This window comes from Heptranchias perlo, chromosome 8 (assembly GCF_035084215.1).
Source record: "Heptranchias perlo isolate sHepPer1 chromosome 8, sHepPer1.hap1, whole genome shotgun sequence".
In the NCBI taxonomy this organism is placed as follows: Eukaryota; Metazoa; Chordata; class Chondrichthyes; order Hexanchiformes; family Hexanchidae; genus Heptranchias; species Heptranchias perlo.
Genome location: NC_090332.1, coordinates 6,055,545 through 6,076,140, shown reverse-complemented (window position 1 = coordinate 6,076,140; position 20,596 = coordinate 6,055,545). Strand labels below are relative to the sequence as shown.

General features: G+C 49.8%; 1 protein-coding gene across 1 annotated transcript in view; it reads left to right on the top strand.

Moving 5' to 3' along the window:
* Positions 1–20,596, top strand: part of LOC137324127 (epithelial cell-transforming sequence 2 oncogene-like) — a 42,450-nt gene that overhangs the window by 7,167 nt on the left and 14,687 nt on the right. Inside the window, exons 5-15 of the mRNA XM_067988266.1 lie at positions 1,436–1,688; positions 2,244–2,380; positions 3,217–3,344; positions 4,521–4,644; positions 5,754–5,922; positions 8,805–8,933; positions 12,029–12,121; positions 13,633–13,815; positions 14,556–14,659; positions 14,969–15,085; positions 17,840–17,929. Coding sequence (XP_067844367.1) covers positions 1,436–1,688; positions 2,244–2,380; positions 3,217–3,344; positions 4,521–4,644; positions 5,754–5,922; positions 8,805–8,933; positions 12,029–12,121; positions 13,633–13,815; positions 14,556–14,659; positions 14,969–15,085; positions 17,840–17,929 — 1,527 coding nt within the window. The remainder of the gene's footprint in view (positions 1–1,435; positions 1,689–2,243; positions 2,381–3,216; positions 3,345–4,520; positions 4,645–5,753; positions 5,923–8,804; positions 8,934–12,028; positions 12,122–13,632; positions 13,816–14,555; positions 14,660–14,968; positions 15,086–17,839; positions 17,930–20,596) is intronic.

Below are 20,596 nucleotides of genomic sequence, written 5' to 3'. Positions count from 1 at the left end.
CCCCATAGCTCTTTGGTGCCGCAGAGAGAGAGGGAAGAGGACTGAAGCCCAGCTTTAGTCAACATCCCAGAGCCAGGGAGGCCCAGAGAGAGACACATGGGGCAGTAAGTCCATTGGGGGCCACAGGTTAAATGGAGGTGGCCTGCAAATGGCAGCTCAGCTGTGCTGGGAGTACCATTCCATTACTTGTCATATATTGCAAGTGTACATTGTCCTCATACAATTCACATAGAGAGTTTGCTAAGTGATAAGTGGGATAATTACAGTCAGGTTTGTCTCCAATCCTAAGCTCTTTCTGATGCAATTTTGAAAATAGTCGCTGTGGATGAACAATCTTTTGGGAAAGTGTCAGAGGCTGCACATGGATAGAGAAACTTCAGTCCTTATCTGACATTTTCTTCACCTATCATCAACCCCTTCCCAAATCTCCGCCTTCCTCTCTCCCCCACGAAAAGTAAGAATTTTTTAAGGTGAGAGATTTCACTGTTGATTTCACCGTATCTCACACACATCGGTACTGTCTGTCTTTCATCGCCTCATACACTCTCCCACTCTCACACACACTCTCTCCATCTGAAGCCCTCAGTCTTTCACACTCTCATCTTCTAACTATTGGTTAACACTCTCCCGTTTTCCCATCTTTCACTTTCACATTCTAACTCTTTCTGGCTCTTATTTTCAATCTCCATCTCACTCTCACTTCTCTCTCTCTCTTTAATTCACTCTTTCCCTCTTCCCCACTCTCTCTTTCACTCTCTCCCAATCAGTCTCACTCTCTCTCTTCCCCACTCACTTTCACACTCTCACTCTCCCTTAGACCCTCACTTTAACACTCTCCTTTTCTTCCGCACTCTCACACTCTTCCCCTCTTCTCCAGACTCACTTTCACACTCTTCCTCTCTTCCCACTCACTTTCACACGCTCTCCCTCTCTTCCCCACACTTTCACTCTCCCTCTTCTCCAATCTCGCGCACTCTTTCTCTCTTTCTGTCCCATCCTGTGATTCTGATAATACACAAGCCAGTCACCATCAGAATCACTTCAATCGTTTGAATAGCCTGAGCTGTGAATGAGCATGCTTACCCATTTTGGTTTAAAAATGTAGGTCGCTGTGTGTGGTAACATTGTCAAAGTGTTTTGTGAAGATTTCCAATGAAACCATGAATCTAGAAGAACGTATAGCCTCACAGGAGACATTGCTGCCAGTCATTTACCCTCTAGAGGGGTGATTTCATGATCTTGCGCCCCCGCTGGGAGAGCTGGGGTCAAAGGTCGTGTGGGTTTGGAGAGAGCCCCAATTCTCTCGACTGCACTCCCACCGACTCTGTCTTCCCACCGGCAGCGAGGGATCGGAGAATCTTCACTTCCATTCACTCTTGTCAGCGAGCCATGATAAACGGGATTCAATGCAAGCCATCTCATTGCTTTTTGACAGGACTGCCTGTGGATGCCCAAATGTGTGCAACATGGCTGGTTCCTGCCCTACACGCCCCCGGACAATGAATACGGGGCGTGGAAACGACACTATGTCGCCTGTGCCTGCAGCCTGGACTACCTCACGCCGAGGGAGGCAGCCAATATCTACGGAGTCCTCGAAGAACCCGAAGAGGACACAGAGGAGAGGGCGGACAGGTGGAAAGAAAGGTTGCTGCGGAGACTGATCCAGCATAGGCTGGCGCGACAGAAGAGTGAGCACAACTGAAACACTGTCAACTTTTTCGCTCCAGTAATCCCCTCTGATTTTCTCCCTTCCGCCCCTAAAGGTGGTGAATTGCGTTGGGGTACAGTCCCTCTCAATTCCTCACTCAAGAGGCTTTCTTCATGTGGGGAGGAGAGAGAGAGTGAGACTGATTGGGAGAGAGTGAAAGAGAGAGTGGGGAAGAGGGAAAGAGTGAATTGGAGAGAGAGAGAGAAAAAATGATCATTTTGACTTTGGGCGAAAGTGTAAAACGGGCGATATCGGAATCAGCCGCCCCCTGTACATCTCTCCCATTTTCATTTCCATTGCAGCACTCGTACTAAATCCTCTGTGTACATTTTAACCGTAGCAGCTAAACAGATTAGCTAGTGCCTGCGGTACAACTGTATCCCATATATTGGAAAATACACCCCATGGGTTATTTTAAACTGTTGCAGTTTGTCTCTTACAAGTTGCACGGTGTCACCCTGACCCTCTCGAATAAGTTACAGTATTTTTATACCTCACTGCTTCCCTTCCGCTATTCTATCCATTAATCTTTCAGAGGAGTCACTGAGGTCACGCCCTCCATGGCTGAGTGGGAAATGGAACGCTGGTCAGCACAATGAAAGACCACACGTCAGTACATCCCAGACAAGCCTGGACCAGTCCAGAATGAGCTCCACGCTGCTGCAACTAAAGGTACCACCTAGTAACTTGAAAGTGGGAGTCCCATTATACAGCTCCCCTCTTAAAGAGGCAGTCTCATCACAAGATTCCACCTTAAAAGATTCTGTTTAAGGGCCACAGGTTTTGTCAGTGCTGCTCCGTATAATTCGCATGTTCTTCCCTCCCTCCAGTTTTCTGCCCTCTCCTATTCTGAAGATGTTGACTCTTACTGGGGTCCAGTTCCCCAGGTGCAGGTTAGCCCCTTCCTAAGTGGCCATTCTTCATGTGAGACCCTAGACGGGGTTAGAAAGCTATTTGACTGTGTGAGGAGGGGGGGAATCAGAGTCGAATCTGATTCCGTCCTCGCCCAATGTCCATGCGTGTACGCCAACACCTCCACATGCACATACACGCGCACAGATGCAGGCACGCACACGCACACGCACACATACGCACACACCCCCACGCACACACACGCATAAGCACACCCACACGGGCCTACAGCCACATGCGCTCGCGCACATGCACACACACACGCGCACACACACATGCACACACACACGCACACACACGCACACACGCACGCACACGCACACATACGCACACACCCCCACGCACACACACGCATAAGCACACCCACACGGGCCTACAGCCACATGCGCTCGCGCACATGCACACACACACGCGCGCACACACACGCACACACGCACACGCACACACACACACACACGCACACACGCACACGCACACACACACACGCACACACACACTTTCCAGCAGTGGCCCCTCAATAAGCAATAACATTCATGGTCTACATGAACGCCATTGCTGAACTTACAGAGACGTTCTCCTTTGTTGATTTATTCCAGGATAAAAACAGCCAGTCAAATGTAACCCTCTCCCAGCTGCTGCGTGAAGAGAGCAAACTCTCGGCCTTGTGCAGCCCAGCGCTGGAGAAGCAGCGTGTGCTGGGATCACTGAGAGCTCTGTGCACCAGGTCAGTAAAGGAGCGCTGAGGTTATTGACGTGGATAGTGATGTACTCTCTGGAACCTAATGGGCCGTGTTGTGCCCTACTGAGAGTTTGGAGGTGTCCCTATGGTGTAGGCTGTAATGGGGAGCCCCCTCTGTGTTACTCTGCTGCCTCCCACACCTGTGTGACAATATCAACCAAAGGTGGTGCTGGCATCCCCTGAGGAAGCAAGAACCACCGTAGGAAGTTGGAAAACAGGTGCCTGAGTGCAGGCGGCTGGAGGAATAGGGAAAGCTCACCTAGGAAATGAAGCTCCAATAAAAAATCAAATAAGGAAAAAAAGTGAATTTGGAAATCCCAAAGTATTTAGTGCCCCAGTCCCAATGCTGAGGCTTCATCCCTTCCATTCACCTGAGCGGTTGACTTTTCTTTTTATTGAGGTACCCACTTCAACTCTTCATCTTCAAAGGTCAGATTGGCTTTCCAATGTTGGGGTGGGTGAATCCTCAACCAGGGGTAGCACCGAGCTATACGAGCCAGTAGGTCCCAGGTTTGATTCCAAATCTGTATTGAGTTACCAGATTTCATAGGAACGTAGGAACAGGAGGAGGCCACTCAACCCCTCGAGCCTGCTCCGCCATTCAATTAGATCATGGCTGAACTGTATCTTAACTCCATCTACCCACCTTGGTTCTGTAATCCTTAATACCCTTACCTAACAAAATCTATCTGCCTCAGTTTTGACATTTTCAGTTGACCCCCAGCCTCAACAGCTTTTTTGGGGGAGAGAGTCCCTTTTGTGTGAAGAAATGCTTCCTGACATCACCCCTGAACGGCCTAGCTCTAATTTTAAGGTTCTGCCCCCTTGTTCTGGACTCCCCCCACCAGAGGAAATGGTTTCTATCTACCCGATCAACTCCTTTAATCATCTTAAACATCTCATTTAGATCACCCCCTAATCTACTACATTCAAGGGAATACAAGCCTAGTCTATGCAACCTGTCCTCATAATTTAACCCTTTTAGCCCCGGTATCATTCTGGTAAATCTGCGCTGCGCCCCCTCCAAGGCCAATATATCCTTCCTGAGGTGCGGTGCCCAGAACTGAATGCAGTCTTCCAGGCACCGTACACAGGGACCTGTTAAAGGCAAGTGTTTTCAGAACCTAGGAGTTCACAGCCGTATCTCTCTATTAATTGCAGGAAGAACCTCACTGGGGGAGGGGCCTACCCCACGTTACCTCACAGCGGGGCTGCGCGGCCGGTGAACGAGGGCTCCGCCCAGCCGCATGTTATCCTCATATCGTCCAGGATTCCAGCGTGGGAGGTAAGGTTACAGTTTCTCCTGAATTACTCTGTAATGCTGGCAGTGGTGTCGGTGAATGGAGATACGGTGATACCTGCCGATGGGTTTTTGAAAGCCGTTGATTGTTCCTGGGGTCTTGGTCAGGAGTGGGGGGAGGGTGGTGACAGGTGAGGCTGAGTCAGGACCTCAGCCAATCCAGAAGAGCTGAGACATCAGGAAGAAGAAAGGAATTGCATTTATATAGCGCCTTTCACAACCTCAGGATGTCCCAAAGCGCCAATGAAGTACCTTTTTTGAAGTGTAGTCACTGTTGCAATGTAGGAAATGTGACAGCAAATCTCCGCACAGTGAGGTCCCACAAACAGCAATGTGACAATGACCAGATCATCTGGTTTTTAGTGATGTTGGTTGAGGGATAAATATTGGCCAGAACACCGGGGAGAACTCTCCTGCTCTTCTTCGAAATAGCGCCGTGGGATCTTTTATGTTCACCTGAGAGGGCGGACGGGGCCTCGGTTTAATGTCTCATCTGAAAGACGGCCCCTGTGACAGTGCGGCGCTCCCTCAGTACTGCACTGGGAGTGTCAGCCCAGCTTTTGTGCTCAAGTCTCTGGAGCAGGACTTGAACCTACAACCTTCTGACTCAGATGCGGTGAGAGTGCTCCGAGTAGCCAAACTGCCAGCCACCATCCAACCCTTTCCTCTCATGGTTTAGAAGAGATCAAATATCTAATTCTATAACTTCCCATTTCAGTTTGAGCAGGCAGATAGGACATCACTTTAAGAACTTGTCTGAAAGACGGCACCTCCGACAGTGCGGCACTCCCTCAGTACTGCACCGGGAGTGTCAGCCTGGATTATGTGCTCGAGCCTCTGCTGTGGGACATGAACCCACAACCTTCTGACTCAGAGGAGAAGTCCGATGGAAAATAATCTTAGAGATTTCGGGGGTGTTTGAGCACCTTGAACACTCCCACCTCCCCCTCTTCCCCCACCCCCCCACCGTCTCCCCTCCCCCCCCATACCCCACCCCCACCACTGCTGGGAAATGCATTGACCACATGGTGTAACTTAGGGACAGCGAGAGCTTTTCTTACGTGGAAGAGATTTGAGACCTGTTCTTCCTACAGATGGTTCTGGACTGCGTGAGGGTTGGCGTGATCCCCATGGTGTATGAGCACAGCGGTACGACTCTGGACAGTCTCCTCTACCGTCTGGAGAACGTTCTGAGAGGCCGGAGAGCGAGGAGCATTGGGATAGTCGCTGAGGGTGATCCGAGTGAGGTCGACTTGGTCCAAGGCAAGTAATATGGGCGGCTGCTTGGGTGATAGATGCTAATGGCTGAACTAGGTCTCGCTCAGGATAATATCGCAACCTGGAGTGAGAAGACACTTACACCCGTTAAAAGTGACCCTGTCCCGTGACAGCGAGCTCCGGGAGTCTCCCCTTCTCAATTTGGAAACATGGGTTTCTGCGAGACTGGTCATCGTTGAGTGCAAAAATTCTAGAGTTGACTTTGAAGGGACGGCTGGCTAGGGGTCGCCAAACCTCCAGGATTGTCCTGGAGTCTCCAGGAATCAAAGATTAATCTCCTGGACACAGCTGCAAGCAAAGCCCAGGAGAAAAATCATTGGAAAATTAAGTGTTTTTTTTTTCATTTACTTTGAACACATTCGTTTATAGTTAGTTGTTAGTTATAAAAGTATTGGAGATTGGGGGAAAAAAGGCTGTTTGACGGGGGTGGGGTGGGGGGCCATTGGAGGTGAGAGGTCATGTGGTGAAACCTCCAGGAATAAGTCCAACCGGAGTTGGTAACCCTACGGCTGGTCCTAATTCAGCAGCAGATTACTTGAGCCCATACTTGAGGCTTTTATATCTAGAGGACTAGAATACAAAGAGGTAGAAGTTATGCTATAGCTATACAAATCCATGGTGAGACCACACCTGGAGTACTGTGTTCAGTTCTGGGCTCCGCACCTTAGGAAGGATATATTGGCCTTGGAGGGAGTGCAGCGTAGATTTACTAGAATGATACCTGGACTCCAAGGGTTAAATTAGGAAGAGAGATTACACAAACTAGGATTGTATTCCTGGAATTTCGATTAAGAGGTGATTTGATAAAAGTTTTCAAGATATTAAGGGGAACTGATAGAGTAGATAGAGAGAAACTATTTCTGCTGGTTGGGGAGTCTAGGACTAGGGGACATAGACTAAAAATTAGAACCAGGACTTTCAGGAGTGAAGTTAGGAAACACTTCTACAGGCAAAGGGTGGTAGAAGTTTGGAACTCTCTTCCGCAAATGGCAATTGATGCTAGTTCAATTGTTAATTTTAAATCTGAGATTGATGGATTTTTGTTAACCAAAGGTATTAAGGGATATGGGGCTAAGGCGGGTATATGGAGTTAGGTCACAGATCAGCCATGATCTCATTGAATGGCGGGACAGGCTCGAGGGGCTAAATGGCCTCCCCCTCTTCCTATCTTCCTATCTTCCTACGTTGCCCTGGATCCGTGATGCCGTCAGTTGCCTGAACAGCAGATTGCTTACTCCAAGCGGTACGCCTGACGAAGAGGTGACGGCAGCCAGCTGCACCCCTGTAGTGTAAAGGGGCCCCAAGAGTCTCTTTATACAAACCGGCTGCAGTTTTGCGTTTTGTCACCGCACCGAGGAGAGCAACCCGAGTCAGAGTTCCCCTATGCTGGATCGCGGGGTACGTTTGGACTAATAAAGGACACATTCGCAACCAGAGCCTGGCAAAACAGCCCGACGCTCATTCCAGCTCCCACCTCTGCCAACTCAGCACGGTTCGGTAACTCCATGGTCCGTCTGGCTCAGTTCCGGCCGAGATGGGGGAGCCTCGGATTCATTTATCGACAAGCAGAGTAGCTCTCCCGCTGCTTAACCCGGGCTGTCGTTTTTGTTGAATGGGTGCGCTGTTGTTCACTCGCAGCCTGATCCTGTTCGGCACTAGGAACAGGAGGAGGCCATTCAGCCCCTTGAGCCCGTTCGATTAGATCACGCGAAGTCGCCTCAACTCCATTTACCCGCCTTTGCTCCATATCCCTTGATCTCCTCACCCAACAAAAATCTATCGATCCCAGTCTTGATAATTTCCATTGACCCCCCAACACCCACAGCCTTTTGAGGAACTGAGTCCCAGATTCCCACTGCCATGCCAGCCAATGTTTGCAGACTACGGGTTCTGTCACTCCAGTCCATCCGAAGCGAGGCTGGACTCATTGAGTTGGGGAAGGGGCTGCACACAAACGCAACTAGGTATGTGTTTTCTTTGTGCCCTCCAAGGGTACAATCTTTTATAGAATCATAGAATCATAGAAGTTACAACATGGAAACAGGCCCTTCGGCCCAACATGTCCATGTCGCCCAGTTTATACCACTAAGCTAGTCCCAATTGCCTGCACTTGGCCCATATCCCTCGATACCCATCTTCCCCATGTAACTGTCCAAATGCTTTTTAAAAGACAAAATTGTACCCGCCTCTACTACTGCCTCTGGCAGCTCGTTCCAGACACTCACCACCCTTTGAGTGAAAAAATTGCCCCTCTGGATCCTTTTGTATCTCTCCCCTCTCACCTTAAATCTGTGCCCCCTCGTTATAGACTCCCCTACCTTTGGGAAAAGATTTTGACTATCGACCTTATCTATGCCCCTCATTATTTTATAGACTTCTATAAGATCACCCCTTAACCTCCTACTCTCCAGGGAATAAAGTCCCAGTCTGTCTAACCTCTCCCTGTAAGTCAAACCATCAAGTCCCGGTAGCATCCTAGTAAATCTTTTCTGCACTCTTTCTAGTTTAATAATATCCTTTCTATAATAGGGTGACCAGAACTGTACACAGTACTCCAAGTGTGGCCTCACCAATGCCCTGTACAACTTCAACAAGACATCCCAACTCCTGCATTCAATGTTCTGACCAAAAAATAAAATTACGAACAGAAAATAGTTAAGCCCCCAAATTACTTTTTTTTTTGGGGTTACAGTCTAAGAGAAATGTAAAATTTTGGAGCGAAATTCATCCTGTTGGTAATCTCACTGCAAAAAAAAATCAGCAAAACAGGAAATCCTTTTCTGTACTGGCGTGGAATTTTTGCAGCAAAATCACTGACAGGAGGGGATTTGCTGCCCTCTCTCCCCTTTTTCTTTTCCTGGTTGTAGGCTGTAAAATCAGTGCGAAGAATCTTCCGGAGGCCAAGATAAGAGGATTCTGGGAGAATCTGGGCGGCTATGTCCTGTCGCAGCAAGGTGGAGGTCACATCAATATCTTCGTTCCTCTGGCCGCATCAGGTTAGTTTTCTGTTCTTCACGAGTGTAGGATGAAGAGATGTGAAGTCATCGATGCAATCATCCAGTCAGGACCAGTAGAAACTGGGCTGGGTTATTGTTTTGGACGTTTCTTTCCCTTATTTTATTGTGTTTCTCCACCCTCCCCCCGCCCTCACTTACGTGTGCACAGTTATCCTGTCAGAGACAAGTTGGAGATGTTTTCCCAGGCCTGAGGCCTAGTTTAGGATTGCAGCCTGTCCAGCTTTGGACTGGGATATCTAATTTTTTTTTGGGTGAGGAAATTTCTAGAATGAAAACCGGACATCGAAAAGCTCGCTTCTTAAAACGGACGTTTTTGTTTCTTCATCAGTTCCCTCCCTCCCCCCGGAAGACATCGACTCTTCTCGGGCTGCAGCTCACGAGCGCTGCCCATTCCCTAATCTATATTTCTTACTACTTGCGCCTGGGTCTTGGGATGTAAAGAAGAAAGAACTTGCATTTATATGGCGTCTTTCACGACCTCAGGACGTCCCAAAGCTCTTGAAAACCAATGAATTATCTTCAAAGTGTAGTCACTGTTGTAAAGTAGGGAAACGTGGCAACCAATGTGCGCACAGCAAGATCCCACAAACAGCAATGAGATAAATGATCAGATAATCTGTTCTTCAGTGACGATGGTTGAGGGATGAATATTGGCCTGGACACCGGGGAGAATTCCCCTCCTGTTCTACGAAATAGTGGCATGGGATCTTTTATGTCCAACTGAGAGGGCAAGAGGGGCCTCAGTTTAACGACTCATCCGAAAGACATCAGTAATAACCAATATTACAGTGATGCCATGTATTATATTGGGAACCATCCATAATTCCCCACAACAGTTCACTATTTAATCATATTACCTAATACCACAGGTCACTGGGTTTAGAACTGCTCCCATAACTTCCCTTCAGTTGGTTTCATCAGTCACTGAGCCACGGTGTAGCGCTCCCTCTGTTCTGGACTGAAATGTCAGCCTAGATTTTGTGCTCAAGTCTCCTGGGGTGGGGCTTGAACCCAGGACCCGTCTGACATCAGAGGCGAGAGGGGCTACCCACTGAGCCGCAATATTTAGAATAGAATCATAGAAGTTTACAACATGGAAACAGGCCCTTCAGCCCAACATGTCCATGTCGCCCAGTTTATACCACTAAGCTAGTCCCAATTGCCTGCACTTGGCCCATATCCCTCTATACCCATCTTACCCATGTAACTGTCCAAATGCTTTTTAAAAGACAGAATTGTACCCGCCTCTACTACTGCCTCTGGCAGCTCGTTCCAGACACTCACCACCCTTTGAGTGAAAAAATTGCCCCTCTGGACCCTTTTTTATCTCTCCCCTCTCACCTTAAATCTATGCCCCCTCGTAATAGACTCCCCTACCTTTGGGAAAAGATTTTGACTATCTACCTTGTCTATGCCCCTCATTATTTTATAGACTTCTATAAGATCACCCCTAAACCTCCTACTCTCCAGGGAAAAAAGTCTCAGTCTATCCAACCTCTCCCTATAAGTCAAACCATCAAGTCCCGGTAGCATCCTAGTAAATCTTTTCTGCACTCGTTCTAGTTTAATAATATCCTTTCTATAATAGGGTGACCAGAACTGTACACAGTATTCCAAGTGTGGCCTTACTAATGTCTTGTACAACTTCAACAAGACATCCCAACTCCTGTATTCAATGTTCTGACCAATGAAACCAAGCATGCTGAATGCCTTCTTCACCACCCTATCCACCTGTGACTCCACTTTCAAGGAGCTATGAACCTGTACTCCTAGGTCTCTTTGTTCTATAACTGTCCCCAACGCCCTACCATTAACGGAGTAGGTCCTGGCCCGATTCGATCTACCAAAATGCATCACCTCACATTTATCTAAATTAAACTCCATCTGCCATTCATCGGCCCACTGGCCCAATTTATCAAGATCCCGTTGCAATCCTAGATAACCTTCTTCACTGTCCACAATGCCACCAATCTTGGTGTCATCTGCAAACTTACTAACCATGCCTCCTAAATTCTCATCCAAATCATTAATATAAATAACAAATAACAGCGGACCCAGCACCGATCCCTGAGGCACACCGCTGGTCACAGGCCTCCAGTTTGAAACACAACCCTCTACAACCACCCTCTTTAGCAAAGGGACCAGAGGTGAATTTGCATCATGGGTTTGCAATTCTGTTACACGTTGGCCCATCCCATAGTTCCCAAATACCAAACCCTGCCATGTTCTCGTTACAGCACCCCAGCTGTTTCCTGAAGGAGTCCAGTGCCCTGCCCCCACTGGAGGTGTTGACCCCTCACTGAAATATGGTCACACGGCGATGGGGAGTCTGGCGGTGTAAGCTAGCAGGGAATGGCACCGGTTCATAGAAATGAACAGGTTGAAAAGGCAACTAGATCGGTTTTGTCCAATAGAAATCGCTGACTAGCCACAGGTCAGGCTACGGCAACAAAGTTTTAGTCACTTGCACTCATTTTAGTAGAAAAAGTCTCACACACACTCACACCGCACAGGTAAACGTACTTCACGTGTGTGTATTTACTTAACATCTACACCATTCATAATCAAGGAAACAAAACACAACCATCAAAAAACACTCGCACATTCTGCTTTTTGTCTGACCATTTTACCAACAAACGCACTAAAATATCAAAGTTCACATACACACGCCGTGCGGATATGGGTATTGAGATTACACGCTCGATGACAGTGTCTGTTACTCATTTTTAATTTACTAATCATCAATGCAATTAGCTACATCTGGATTCCCAATTATCTGCATCTGGATCACCAATTAACCACATCTGGATTCCCAATTAGCCATATCTGGATCACAAATTAGCAATGTGTGGATCAGCAGCCACATCTGGATCATCGATTATCCACATCCGGATTCCCAATTCTCCACATGTGGCTGACGCATTGGACAATACTGAATTTCTGGTTCATACCTACCAGAGGGAGAGGGGGGGGGCTTGTTGGGCCTAACGGCCTCTTCCTGTTCCCAAAAGTTCTTACATTCTGAACATCCCTTATTTTGTTTCTGATTTTAATCCGTCTTTCTCTGTGGCCAGAGGCAGGGATGGAACTCCTGTCCCAGCTCTCTGCACTGACTGGTCTGAGCTACAGTGCACCTACTGGGATACTGACTGGATCCTACCAGCGCAGTGAGTACCTTATATCGCCGTTATATCCTTGCAACTGACCTATTGCTCAGTTTGGTCCCCAACCAGGGTAGGCATTCTGGGCAAAGCCATCCACGTTGAACAGTTGTATAAATACTGCGATGGAACCGTCTAGGTCCTCCACGTGCTTTAGTTGGCCTGGATTGTCCGCTCGGACCTGCCCAAGTGTCAGGTGGGAAAAGTGGGCGGGACTCCACTATGCACGTATCTCACTGGGGCACGGATTGGCGCATGTGGAGGCTCCGATTCCCAGGGGATGTTGGGACAGCAGGACCGCGGTTGCCCGAGGAACCGTTCGCTGGAAGGTTCTTTGGCGGAACCCAATCACAGTATGCCCTGCTTTCGGTGGTGCTGGATGAACGAAGGCACGTCAGGGTGACCAACGGATGATGGTGCACTCATCGAGGTACCACCCACCAGACCGGTGAGCACCCTTACACGTAACTGGCAACAAGCACTGGTGGGGTGTGGGGGCGGGGGAACTGTCCTCGTGGGGTCAGGGACAGCAGAGGACCGCATGCAGACGGTGCCCTTACAGCGGACGGTGTGCGTAGGGCTGTGGCTCAGCGAATGACTGCCCTGGTCACCTGTAGCCTCAAACCTGCCTCCATCTCCTTCCAGGCCCAGCTGCAACCCTGAATAAAGGGGAATGGCGATCAAGTGGCAATCACCAGGTAAATCACCACCTCCACTTCAGCAGCCATCAGACAGGGATCGAGCGTTGGGCTTCTCTCCCTCACTTGCCAGCAGACTGGCGCCTGCACCTTGGGTGTCCCTTTAGAGCCCCTCCCCCTTCCGCCTTGGCAAAGGCTACTGATGGGTTGAAATGCCCGTGCAGGGTTGTGTGTCCCCTGTGTTCTATCCCGTGCATTATGGGCTTTGGTTCTTCAGTTTTAGTTTCTCAATATAAAACACGTGAACAACAGTAACTTGCATTTATATAGCGCCTTTAACGTAGTAAAACGCCCCAAGGCGCTCCACAGAAGCGTGATCAAACAAAATCTGACACCAAGCCCCATAAGGAGATATTAGGACAGGTGACCAAAAGCTTGGTCACAGAGGTAGGTTCTAAGGAGCGTCTTAATGGATGAGAGAGAGGTGGAGAGGTTTAGGGAGGGAATTCCAGAGTTTAGAACGTAGGCGGATGAAGGCACGGCCACCAATGGTGGGGTGATGGAAGTGGGGGATGCACAAGAGGCCAGAGTTGGAGGAACGCAGAGATCTCGGAGGGTTGTAGGGCTGCAGAAGGTTGCAGAGACAGGGAAGGGTGAGGCCACAGAGGGATTTGAAAACAAGGATGAGAATTTTAAAGTGGAGGCAGTGGCAGAGCGGAAGCCAATACAGGTCAGCGAGCACAGGGGGTGATGGGTGAGCGGGACTTGGTGCCAGTTAGGACACGTGAGCATTCACTAAGGACACTGCTGTTCCCATGCGTTAATAATGCTCGAGCTTCTCTCGCGGTAAGTTTGAGTGTTTGCTCTGTTGGCTGTCAGTCCTCAGCGAGTGGCTGTGGGAGCACGAGGACCCGGCTCCCCCAGCCACATACTTCAACATGGAGAAGCTGCAGGGCTGGAGCAGGATGGCACACGTTCTGGAGGAGGCCCTGAGAACCGTCCGCAAACAGATCAAGCCGTACCTGAGGGGCCTGCGGAAGGATATCTGTGGGAGGATGACCGGTAAGATTTCAAACCCATTTTATTCCTCGTTGTCCGCTAAATGTTTAAATGCTCAATACTTGTGAAGTTGCCGGGGATGTTTTCAGCTAATCTTATAATTTGTGCAGTGGAAATCTCACCAGCTTCCTTGTACATAATCGCTGACTCTCTCCCTCCCAAAATGAAATACAGTGGCGCTCTGAAAGTAATGAGGGAAATTCATGTGGAAGAGTATTGTAGGGATTTCACACATCCGTCTTTCTCTCCCCTTTTCGTTCTGGTTTTTTTTCCACTTTCTCCCTCGCCACTTTTCTCTTTCCCTTTCTCTCTTTCTCCTCTTTTCTCTCTCATTCCCTAGCATCTTCTTTTTTTCCTCCTTAATCTTTCTCGCTCCTCTTCCCCCTCTCTCCTTACCTTTTTTCCCTTCCTTTCCCCCGTTTTCCTCTTTCCCTTTTCTCGTTCTTTTCCCTCTCTCTTACCCTCCTCCTCATTTTTTTTAAGCCCATCCTGTTATTTCCATTGACCTTCGTTGCCTCTCCTGATGCCCTTTTTATTTCTTTCCTCCGTTCTCTGTTTCACTCAGTTCCTGTTCCCCTACTTTCCTCTCCCTGAGCACCATAACTTACAGTCAGTGTGCAACTTCTGAAACTTGAGTTACATAAAGTGTAAAATATGTCAGTGCGGGTGAGACGATTAAAACCTGACGCCGTTTTAAGCCAGTCTGGTGGACTGTGTAATTTGTGTGCTTTACTTACCTGTAGGACAGCTAATGTTTGATGCAATGAGCCCAGGAAAGGTCCAGGAGAATCAGGAAACTGCTCAAGCTTTAACTGAAGGACTGATCACAATGTCAAGCGAAAAACAGGTAAGTGCAGGTGGAAACAATCGGGGATAAACTATTAAAGATTAGATTGGTGCCAGGGATGAGGGACTTCAGTTATGTGGAGAGACTGGAGAAGATGGGGTTGTTCTCCTGAGAGCAGAGAAGGTTAAGGGGAGATTTGATAGAGGTGTTCAAAATCATGAAGGGTTTTGATAGAGTAGATAGGGAGAAACTGTTCCCATTGGCGGGAGGGTCGGTAACCAGAGAACACAGATTTAAGATAATTGGCACCGGGGGGCACCGGGGGTGATTTAAATGGAACCAAAGTGCAATGTTTTGCTTATTTTTCAGGTGAACCCTCTGGAATTTCTCTCCACCTTCCTTATGAGCAGATCTAGGAAGAGTACGTTATTAAAACCTGGTGAAACATTCCTGACCGAGGGTGATGGAGGGATTGACCTGGTGAAGGTGCACTCACTCGATTCAGTATTAACGTTCATAATCACTGATGTGTGTGGGAATGAGGGATGATCTTGAGTAAAGGGCTTCCAGTTCAGGAACATTCAGCAACAGCAGATGAACAATAGGGAGCTTAGTGAGTACATTACCCAGAACGACAGTGTCCCATAGAGACCAGGAAGGTTCCGGACTTGGTATCTGGCCTGTATTGAGTTACAGGGAAGTGATTTGAAAGGCCTCAGGTGTCAGCTGTATCTCAGTGGGTAGCAGTCTTGCCCCTTAAGTCAGTCAGTCAGTGGGTTCAAGCCCCACTCCAGAGACTTATAGAATCATAGAAGTTACAACATGGAAACAGGCCCTTCGGCCCAACATGTCCATGTCGCCCAGTTTATACCACTAAGCTAGTCCCAATTGCCTGCACTTGGCCCATATCCCTCTATACCCATCTTACCCATGTAACTGTCCAAATGCTTTTTAAAAGACAAAATTGTACCCGCCTCTACTACTGCCTCTGGCAGCTCGTTCCAGACACTCACCACCCTTTGAGTGAAAAAATTGCCCCTCTGGACCCTTTTGTATCTCTCCCCTCTCACCTTAAATCTATGCCCCCTCGTTATAGACTCCCCTACCTTTGGGAAAAGATTTTGACTATCGACCTTATCTATGCCCCTCATTATTTTATAGACTTCTATAAGATCACCCCTTAACCTCCTACTCTCCAGGGAAAAAAGTCCCAGTCTGTCTAACCTCTCCCTGTAAGACAAACCATCAAGTCCCGGTAGCATCCTAGTAAATCTTTTCTGCACTCTTTCTAGTTTAATAATATCCTTTCTATAATAGGGTGACCAGAACTGTACACAGTACTCCAAGTGTGGCCTCACCAATGCCCTGTACAACTTCAACAAGACATCCCAACTCCTGCATTCAATGTTCTGACCAATGAAACCAAGCATGCCGAATGCCTTCTTCACCACCCTATCCACCTGTGACTCCACTTTCAAGGAGCTATGAATCTGTACTCCTAGATCTCTTTGTTCTATAACTCTCCCCAACGCCCTACCATTAACGGAGTAGGTCCTGGCCCGATTCGATCTACCAAAATGCATCACCTCACATTTATCTAAATTAAACTCCATCTGCCATTCATCGGCCCACTGGCCCAATTGATCAAGATCCCGTTGCAATCCCAGATAACCTTCTTCACTGTCCACAATGCCACCAATCTTGGTGTCATCTGCAAACTTACTAACCATGCCTCCTAAATTCTCATCCAAATCATTAATATAAATAACAAATAACAGCGGACCCAGCACCGATCCCTGAGGCACACCGCTGGACACAGGCATCCAGTTTGAAAAACAACCCTCTACAACCACCCTCTGTCTTCTGTCGTCAAGCCAATTTTGTATCCAATTGGCTACCTCACCTTGGATCCCATGAGATTTAACCTTATGTAACAACCTACCATGCGGTACCTTGTCAAATGCTTTGCTGAAGTCCATGTAGACCACGTCTACTGCACAGCCCTCATCTATCTTCTTGGTTACCCCTTCAAAAAACTCAATCAAATTCGTGAGACATGATTTTCCTCTCACAAAACCATGCTGACTGTTCCTAATTAGTCCCTGCCTCTCCAAATGCCTGTAGATCCTGTCCCTCAGAATACCCTCTAACAACTTACCCACTACAGATGTCAGGCTCACTGGTCTGTAGTTCCCAGGCTTTTCCCTGCCGCCCTTCTTAAACAAAGGCACAACATTTGCTACCCTCCAATCTTCAGGCACCTCACCTGTAACGGTGGATGATTCAAATATCTCTGCTAGGGGACCCGCAATTTCCTCCCTAACCTCCCATAACGTCCTGGGATACATTTCATCAGGTCCCGGAGATTTATCTACCTTGATGCGCATTAAGACTTCCAGCACCTCCCTCTCTGTAATATGTACACTCCTCAAGACATCACTATTTATTTCCCCAAGTTCCCTAACACCCATGCCTTTCTCAACCGTAAATACCGATGTGAAATATTCATTCAGGATCTCACCCATTTCTTGAGCACAAAATCTAAGCTGACACTTCAGTGCAGCACTGAGGGAGTGCTGCACTGTTGGAGGTGCAGTCTCTCAGATGAAATGTCATGCCAAGGCCCTGCTGGCCCTCTCAGGTGGATATAAAAGATCCCACGGCACTAATGGAAGAAGAGCAGGGGAGGTGTCCTGGCCAATATTTATCCCTTGACCAATGTCATTAAAACTGATTATTTGGTCATTTTCACATTGCTGTTTGTGGGATCTTGCTGTGCAAAAATTAGCTGCTGTGTTTCCTACTTTACATCAGTGACTACACTTCAAAAAAGTACTTCATTGGCTCTAAAGAGCTGTGGGATGTTCTGAGGATGGGAAAGGTGCTACATAAATGCAATTTTTTTTCTTTCTCAGCACCCCTGGGCTAGGGGGGGGGGGTGGTGTTATCAGCCAGGGGTTTTCCCCTTTGATAACAATCCAGTGACCCCCTGCTGGAACGTACACCAACACGGTGGTCAGGCGAGAATAGGATTGGGCTCTGCTGTGATGCAACCCGCAGTTGAATAACGAAACAATCCTCGCTGCCTAACTGAAGCATGGCGAGCGGCCACTCGGCTGCAGGACTGGAAGGCTACGGGTGTCTGTGGAACCGTGCCCCACGGGAGTTGAAACCGAGAGGGGCAGGATGGGAGAACCCTGCTATTCAACCGTGTTGGTTTCCCTCTCTTTTTCCCGGCAGGAAGGAGAAGGGGCAGAAGCCGGGTGCGTGGAGCCTGCCTCGCGGCACCTTCAGGAGCAGGAGGAGACCTTCCAGGTGCTGAGCCGGCTGGTGAGCACTCAGATCGGTTTCTCCACACCGTGCGGCGTGTGCGTGCGTGCGTGCGTGCGTGCGTGTGAATATTGTGCATCGATGAGGCGGAGGGCAGTTTGCTGATCAAACATTCTAGTGTGGCATGGACTGTGAAACCCGCCTTTGAACTGGTGCCTCAGCTGGTTGGGAATTTAAGTGTGGGAGGTGAAAAACGATAGCACAAAACTGCACGGGTCAAACACTCCACAAAGATCAATGTTTTCCTGTGTTGTTGGGGTGGGGGAGATGGTGGAGGAGAGAAGGGGCAGATGGTGGCGGAGAGAGGGGGAGATGGTGGCGGAGAGAAGGGGGAGATGGTGGCGGAGAGAGGGGGAGATGGTGGCGGAGAGAGGGGGAGATGGTGGTGGAGAGAGGGGGAGATGGTGGCGGAGAGAGGGGGAGATGGTGGAGGAGAGAAGGGGGAGATGGTGGTGGAGAGAGGGGGAGATGGTGGCGGAGAGAAGGGGAGATGGTGGTGGAGAGAGGGGGAGATGGTGGCGGAGAGAAGGGGGAGATGGTGGCGGAGAGAGGGGGAGATGGTGGCGGAGACAGGGGGAGATGGTGGCGGAGAGAGGGGGAGATGGTGGCGGAGACAGGGGGAGATGGTGGCGGAGAGAGGGGGAGATGGTGGCGGAGAGAAGGGGAGATGGTGGCGGAGAGAGGGGGAGATGGTGGCGGAGAGAAGGGGGAGATGGTGGTGGAGAGAAGGGGAGATGGTGGTGGAGAGAGGGGGAGATGGTGGAGACAGGGGGAGATGGTGGTGGAGAGGGGGGGAGATGGTGGCGGAGAGAAGGGGAGATGGTGGCGGAGAGAAGGGGAGATGGTGGCGGAGAGAAGGGGAGATGGTGGCGGAGAGAGGGGGAGATGGTGGCGGAGAGAGGGGGAGATGGTGGCGGAGAGAGGGGGAGATGGTGGCGGGGAGGGGGGGAGATGGTGGTGGAGACAGGGGGAGATGGTGGTGGAGAGGGGGGGAGATGGTGGCGGAGAGAAGGGGAGATGGTGGCGGAGAGAAGGGGAGATGGTGGCGGAGAGAAGGGGAGATGGTGGCGGAGAGAGGGGGAGATGGTGGCGGAGAGAAGGGGGAGATGGTGGTGGAGAGAAGGGGAGATGGTGGTGGAGAGAGGGGGAGATGGTGGTGGAGACAGGGGGAGATGGTGGCGGAGAGAGGGGGAGATGGTGGCGGGGAGGGGGGGAGATGGTGGCGGAGAGAAGGGGAGATGGTGGCGGAGAGAAGGGGAGATGGTGGCGGAGAGAAGGGGGAGATGGTGGTGGAGAGAAGGGGAGATGGTGGTGGAGAGAGGGGGAGATGGTGGTGGAGACAGGGGGAGATGGTGGTGGAGAGAGGGGGAGATGGTGGCGGAGAGAGGGGGAGATGGTGGTGGAGAGAAGGGGAGATGGTGGTGGAGAGAGGGGGAGATGGTGGCGGAGAGAGGGGGAGATGGTGGCGGGGAGGGGGGGAGATGGTGGCGGAGAGAAGGGGAGATGGTGGCGGAGAGAAGGGGAGATGGTGGCGGAGAGAAGGGGAGATGGTGGCGGAGAGAGGGGGAGATGGTGGCGGAGAGAAGGGGGAGATGGTGGTGGAGAGAGGGGGAGATGGTGGCGGAGAGAGGGGGAGATGGTGGCGGGGAGGGGGGGAGATGGTGGCGGAGAGAAGGGGAGATGGTGGCGGAGAGAAGGGGAGATGGTGGCGGAGAGAAGGGGAGATGGTGGCGGAGAGAAGGGGAGATGGTGGCGGAGAGAAGGGGAGATGGTGGCGGAGAGAGGGGGAGATGGTGGTGGAGAGAAGGGGAGATGGTGGCGGAGAGAAGGGGAGATGGTTTCGGAGAGAGGGGGAGATGGTGGCGGAGAGAAGGGGAGATGGTGGCGGAGAGAAGGGGAGATGGTGGCGGAGAGAAGGGGAGATGGTGGCGGAGAGAAGGGGAGATGGTGGCGGAGAGAAGGGGAGATGGTGGCGGAGAGAGGGGGAGATGGTGGCGGAGAGAAGGGGAGATGGTGGCGGAGAGAGGGGGAGATGGTGGCGGAGAGAGGGGGAGATGGTGGCGGAGAGAAGGGGGAGATGGTGGCGGAGAGAAGGGGGAGATGGTGGCGGGTGAAGGGGAGATGGTGGCGGGGAGGGGGTGGTGGGGCGAGATGGTGGGGGAGGTGAGAGATGGTGTCGGGGTGGGGGGGAAGGACGGAGGGGATTGTGGCCCGCAGTGGGCAGTAAATCATAAAATCATACAGTAGTGAAGGTGAAAGAGCTGTCCAATTAGTCCCACTCCCTCCTGCTCTTTCCCCAGAACCCTGAAAATGTTTCCTTTTCAAGTATTTATCCAATTTCCTTTTGAAAGTTATTATTGAATCTGCTTCCACCACCCTTTCAGACAGTGCATTCCAGATCATAAAAACTCACTGCATTAAAAAAAAAATTCTCCTCATCTCCCCTCTGGTTCTTTTGCCAATTATCTTAAATCTCTGTACTCTGGTTATCAACCCGCCTGCCAGTGAAAACAGTTTCTCCCTATCTACTCTATCAAAATTGAATACTGGAGGCATGTGAGATGCACAAAAGACTTAATTCACGATCTTTGGGAATCACTTATGTGGAACTTTTCCGAAACAGAGAGAGAGATTAAGGGGTGAAGTAGTGTATACGACCTGGACAAT